The 6,465-nt window shown below is 40.2% G+C and overlaps 1 protein-coding gene across 1 annotated transcript; it reads right to left on the reverse strand.

The window, feature by feature from the left end:
- Window positions 1–383: 383 nt before the first annotated feature.
- Window positions 384–5,449, reverse strand: LOC138759969 (neurofilament heavy polypeptide-like). The gene is made up of 3 exons (XM_069930432.1): window positions 4,345–5,449; window positions 3,972–4,096; window positions 384–2,969 (listed from the first exon to the last, which is right to left on the reverse strand). Exons 1-3 carry the CDS (start codon window positions 5,371–5,373, stop codon window positions 971–973), a joined length of 3,153 nt encoding a protein of 1,050 aa, XP_069786533.1. The 5' UTR covers window positions 5,374–5,449; the 3' UTR covers window positions 384–970.
- Window positions 5,450–6,465: the final 1,016 nt, after the last annotated feature.

Here is a 6,465-nt window from a genome sequence, read left to right on the forward strand (position 1 = left end):
AACTAGTTTATCCTTCGGTTGTAGTACGGGGCTAAGAGAGGTTACACTGTCACCTCTTGAGCAGGTTAGAGGTGCACATCTTCTCAACAATGTGATTTTTTTTATATATGCGTTGCTGTTCTGCCTGGAAAAGTAGGAATAACAGATATTGTCATTAGTGCTACCATTAATTTCAGTAGACTAGGCATGTTAACATAGTTTTAATAGTTAGCCCAAAAGGGTATACATTGCAGACATGTATACATGGTACCGAGATTCCATCTCTCTCTTTTCAAGAGTGTGCATTAGTATTTTGTTGAACCTGATCCTCCATGCTACTTTGATGCTATACTAAATTTGTTAATGAAGATATTACTGACAAAAGCATAAACAATGGCACATAAACATTGGAACAAATGACAGACCTTGAGAAAACATAATGTTCCTACTAAAAGAATTGCTGCTTTATTCAAAGAAATTGCAATAATTTCTGATTAGATGTTGTTGTCATACATTTTTTTAATTATGTAAGCAATATTGGCATTGATATATACTTCAGAGGCACATTGTATCTGTTAAGCTCTTTATTTGTATATTGCACTTTGTAAGTAATTGACAGTATTTCTTGGTGCATATTTTAAATTGTGACTTTTTAGGTTTAATTCGTGACCGTTCAGTTATTTGTTTAATGTAACTCAGCAAACAGTCTTAATCATTAGATCATCTTAAATGCACTTATTAATGAGGCAGGATATTATTCATACTCTCAAATTATGAGCATTTTGTATATTTCACATTCTGCTATATTAGTTATCACAGTGCATCTATCTGCTTCTTTTTTGAACGTCCATTGCTTACCAGCCCCTTATATCATGAACAAGATACAATATTATCTTGGCAGTTTGTCAATGTTAATCACTTTGTTACTTAGTGCTCTATCTCTCCATCTCTTTGGTGATTTCTCTCCCCATTAAATATTTGTTATGTCTTTTTATTCTGTTGTCTTTGCTTCTTCTTTGGTACTGAACGACTTATCTGATTTTCCCTCTTTGCTATCATGTGTAACTTCTTTAACTTCAGGTTTTATCTCCTTTATGACCTCTTTACTAATTTGTTCTTTTTCTGATTTCTTTTCCTTTTGATCTTTTGTAGATTCTGAGGCGGGTATTTGTAATTCTGTTTTTTTCAGTGTTTCCGTCATCTCATCTTTTGTGTCTTTGTCATTCTCTTTACTTTGGTCTGCATTGCTTTCTTTGGATTCTTTTGCTTTCTCCGGTTCCTTTGCCTTAGTGGAATCCTGTTTAGCTGGTCCTATTTCTGTAGCTTTTTTTGTTGCTTCTTTTGTTAGTTCTGTTTTTCCGGTCTGCTCTTGAGACTTGGGCTCAGGTGTAGAGGAAGCTTTCTTTGTTTCAACTTCATCTTTGGCCTCTGGTTTTGCACCTTTCTTTTCTTCCTTTTCTTCAGTTTTAGCTTCCGGTTTTGCAGTTTCCTTTTCTTCAGTTTTAGCTTCTGGTTTTGCAGTTTCCTTTTCTTCAGTTTTAGGTTCTGGTTTTGCAGTTTCCTTTTCTTCGGTTTTAGGTTCCGGTTTTGCAGTTTCCTTTTCTTCGGTTCTAGTTTCCGGTTTTGAAGTTTCCTTTTCTTCAGTTTTAGTTTCCGGTTTTGCAGTTTCCTTTTCTTCAGTTTTAGTTTCCGGTTTTGCAGTTTCCTTTTCTTCAGTTTTAGGTTCTGGTTTTGCATTTTCCTTTTCTTCAGTTTTAGGTTCTGGTTTTGCAGTTTCCTTTTCTTCGGTTTTAGGTTCCGGTTTTGCAGTTTCCTTTTCTTCGGTTTTAGGTTCCAGTTTTGCAATTTCCTTTTCTTCGGTTTTAGGTTCCGGTTTTGCAGTGTCCTTTTCTTCGGTTTTAGGTTCCGGTTTTGCATTTTCCTTTTCTTTGGTTTTAGGTTCCAGTTTTGCAGTTTCCTTTTCTTCGGGTTTAGGTTCCGGTTTTGCAGTTTCCTTTTCTTCAGTTTTAGGTTCTGGTTTTGCAGTTTCCTTTTCTTCGGTTTTAGGTTCAGGTTTTGCAGTTTCCTTTTCTTCGGTTTTAGGTTCCAGATTTGCAGTTTCCTTTTCTTCGGTTTTAGGTTCCGGTTTTGCAGTTTTCTTTTCTTCGGTTTTAGGTTCCGGTTTTGCAGTTTCCTTTTCTTCGGTTTTAGGTTCCGGTTTTGCAGTTTCCTTTTCTTCGGTTTTAGGTTCTGGTTTTGCAGTTTCCTTTTCTTCGGTTTTAGGTTCTGGTTTTGCAATTTCCTTTTCTTCGGTTTTAGGTTCCAGTTTTGCAGTTTCCTTTTCTTCTGCTTTGGCCTCTGGTTTTGTTTGATTCTTTTCTTCATCCTTGTGCTCTGTTTCTGATTCCTTTTCCTTGTCATGCTTTTTGGTTTTAGATTCGAGTTCATTGGGTTCCTCTGTTTCCTTTTTTTCTATTTTTGCAGTTTCTTCAGCCTCATGCTTCTTTTCTGGGCTTTCTTTGGGTTCATCTGGTAATTTATCTTCCACCCTTACTATTGTTTCCCTTTGGTCTTTTGTGAGTTCTTCCTGCTTTTCCTCTGTTTGTTCTTTGACTCCCTTTACCACATTTTTTTGGTCTACTTTTTCTTCTTCTTCTGTTTTGGTTTTTGTGTCTTCATCTTTTGTACTTTCTTCATCAGATTCAATTTCTTGTGTACCTTTGGGTTCTGCTTTGCCATCCTCCTCCCCTGCTGCTTCTTTCTTTCCATCTTCCTTTCTTACTTCTTCTTTTGTTTCTTCTTTGGACTCTTCAGGTTCTTCAATTTCCTCAGTTCTAATTATTTTCCCATCCATTTGCTCTTCTGCAACCACTTCTTCATCAGTTGGCTTGGCTGTTTCATCAGACTTGGGTGTAATATGGTTTGGCACTGAGGGACCTTTATGATACCCTTCAAATGAAAAATAGGGACTTGGTCCAAAAAATCTTGATTCTTCACCTTCGAGAAGTTTCCTTTACAAAATAAAAAGACAAAAGTAGTGCGTTATTACTAATAATGATTAATTTTTTTGAAGATTATCATTCCTGACTATATGTTTCAATGACCATAAAAAAAATATTAAATACAAATGCATCAGACATTAAAACAGTGGAAAAATATGACAGACAGTTGTATCATAAAACAGAACTATGGTTTCAATGAAGGAAATTATCATGCTCCCTTTGAGATGGCAAGTTATCTGTTGTGTGTTTTGTTTCTTTTGTTCAGTGTTGTAGAAAAGGTACACTGGAATGATTCTGAAGTTAAGAGACCCATGTTGTGGGGGAAGGTTAGACAATCTGAGATTGTTTGCCTTAGAACAGTGAAGATTGAGAGATGCAATAGCGATATTCAAAATAAGCAAGATTGGGTGGATAGAGGAACTGTTCCCAACTATGGAAATATGGAAAACCAGAGAATTCAGTTGTAATAAAATTGAAGTAAACCCAAACAAAATCATGGTTTGTTCAATGAAGGGATGGTATCTGAAATCCATTGCCTAACAGATGGTGGAGGTGGAGGCTAGGGGAATAGGATTAGCTGCACTGCTTTTGCAGAGAATGGTCATGGAATTGAGAGTTCAAATATCCTCCTTTACCATTTTTGGTTTATAATTCTGTTGAAGGGATCAAGGCTGAAAAACATCAGGGCTTAATAATACAAAATCGCCAGGCAGGGTTACCCTTTGCATAGACATATTAAGGCAAGAGATGATTTGCCCATTCTCTTTAGATTTAATGCTTATTTCATTATGTTTTTTTCTTGTACCATGGTATCTGTAAATATTTATTATCTATCCATCTTTTGTATTTATTATCTATTTTTATATTAATTTATGGCATAGAATGGTGTTTTTTTTAACTAAGTACCTGCGAGGCTGCAGCAGATAAGAATTTTGGAGCATGTGTGCTTTGAAAAATGTATAGGACAATAAATTTATGATCCTTGTGCTTGTCTTACATTTGACATCATACCTGTAAGCTGCAATTTCAATGTCCAAGGCCATTTTCACATTGAGTAAGTCTTGGTACTCCCTGAGTTGCGCAGCCATTTCCCATTTTGTATTTCTCAGTTCGCGTTCGAGTTGTTGCGTCGCTTCCTGCAAGATTAGACTTTTTAAAGAAATATACACGAACGCACAGCCTTAAAACTGTCAAATTCGTTATCAAATCGCGTCGTATCTTAACTGGAAATTAACAAGCATAGAACTAACTTGGGTCTGAGCTCCAATAGGTGCGTTCCTTTCTCAAAGTCAGGCTAACAAGTTAAATTAGGAGTCGTTTAATTTTTAAAACTTCGTCTATTGTGAAAATCACTCAATATCTGGGATGAGTCGCCAAAGATTACCTGGTAGCTGGAAATATCCGCCACGTGTCTGTCTTCCATCTCAATCTTTTGCCTCTCCAGTGAGTCCTTGGTCCCTTTCAGGGTCTCCAGTTCGGTATTCTTGGACTGCAGGTGTCGGCGATATTCGAAGATTTCATCCTGGGCTGCATGGATGGCATCCTTGTTGACCTTGGCCGCTTGGTTGAGTCGTTCCAGCTTCATTTGCAACACCTCCTCGGTCTGATTCGTGGGCTTGTCTGCGTGCCCTTCCATCTGCGCGCGGATCTCCCGCAGAGCTGCCGTGATATCCGACTTCAAAGAATCCCTCACTTCCAAGGATACCTGTGAGCCCTGAATTTGATTCAGCAAAAGTCGGACTTCCTCGTCGTGGTTCGCCTTCATAAAGGAAGCTTCGTCGGCGAGGAAGCGGAGCTTCTTGTCCAGATCCAGCCTCGACAAGCCGGCATCTTCCGTAGACTTGCTCAGAGCTTTGATACTGGCGTCGATCTCTTCCCGCATCCTGCTCTCTTCTTCGCACCTCTGCTTGATGTGCTGGATGTCCTCTTCCAGGTGCTCCTGCTCCAACTGGATCTGCGCCTTGTCCTTGCTCATCTGCTCCATCACGTGGCGCAGCTCTTTGATTTCTCTCTCGTACAGCTCCCCGATGGCCGACCTGCCGGCTTGCTGCTGCCTCAGAGAAGCGGCCTCGGCCTCCAGATTCTTGTTTTGAACTTCTAAGTTCTTCACCTTCTCGATGTAAGTGGCGAAGCGGTCGTTCAAGGTCTGGAGCACCTCTTTCTCGTTGCGCGACCTCATGTCCCCAGATTCCAGGGTCTCGCTCGAGGTTGTGATCTGAGAAGTGAAGTTAGCGCTCAGGCTTGGGGCGACGCGTCTGTGGGAGGTGATTGTGCTGGGACTCCGGGACCAGGTCTGCGAGTGGAAGCCGCTACTTGCGAAAGAGCCTGCGGTGCGGGACATGGGCCGGAGTGAGTCCCCCGGTATCCTGCGGTAAGAGCTGGTACCGAACATTGTATCCAGGCTGCAACTCATCGTGTGGGAGGAAGATTTGCACTGCAGTAGGGAGGGATGAGTCTGCGTCTTTTATACACCGCAGAATGTGCTAATTTGGCAGCAACTGGTCCGGCTACGTCTCACCCGCCAGTCCGCTATAGATAGCCGAGTCGCACCACCGCCCCCCCCCCCTCCAAACGCCCCATCTCGCAAAAAAAAAACAGCCATTGTAAGCATTGTATCCCGATAGAGATACTGCCCCTTGCAGACAAGGGAATTCAATCTCTCCAATTTATTTGGAGTAAAATTCTGTCTATCCTCTTCCATGTCATGAAGTAGTGATGAAACAATTGCACTGAAAGGTTACATTTTATACATTAAACATGCTAATCTCACAATCACCATTATCGTTATTCAAAGTCCGGAAATGCTTGTGACAACACAACTTATTATTTTGCCGTCAGCCCCAAGATATAATGAAATTCTGCATTCCCGTTCATTATTCTTTTTTTTAAGGAGGCGTCTTCTTTCTACTGTTTGAATTACTGCAAAGTGTGTATGATATATCTGACCCAAACGCTTTCTGAACACGATGTCTGGAAAATTTCGCATTTTTGAACTATTCGTAGGCCAAGATATTTTACGTGAGTGTTATTTTGTAGTGGTGTGCCTTTTGGGGGAATAAAAAGCCCCGCGACGAAGACAGGGTGCGCATAAACTTTTCTGGTGAAAAGAACGCGTTTTCAGCACTACGTTACAGGACAGCGCCTTCCGCAGTGCTGTGTTGGAGGAAGGTGTGACCTTTGATGGAGTCATAAAACTATCCAGCTGTGGAAAGATTTACCAATAATCAGGTCAAGCTTTTCAAAGCAGGGAATTCATATGCATTTCTTTTTTTGTTCCCTTTCATTGTTTGGATTTTGATTAAAAGCCGGTAGGATCTAGTGGCAGAACAGCGACCACTGCTACCAGCTCTACCAGTTTGCTACCAACGATTAAAAATTGAATTCCATTTTTAAAGCGAGCTTTTCACACCAATGCTGTAAGGTACATGTAACTCTTGCTTTTGACTTCAATCGTCTTTAACGCTTTGAGTGGCGACAGAAAGCAATATAAAGATTTTGTTTCACG

The sequence above is a fragment of the Narcine bancroftii genome, chromosome 4, assembly GCF_036971445.1.
Source record: "Narcine bancroftii isolate sNarBan1 chromosome 4, sNarBan1.hap1, whole genome shotgun sequence".
In the NCBI taxonomy this organism is placed as follows: Eukaryota; Metazoa; Chordata; class Chondrichthyes; order Torpediniformes; family Narcinidae; genus Narcine; species Narcine bancroftii.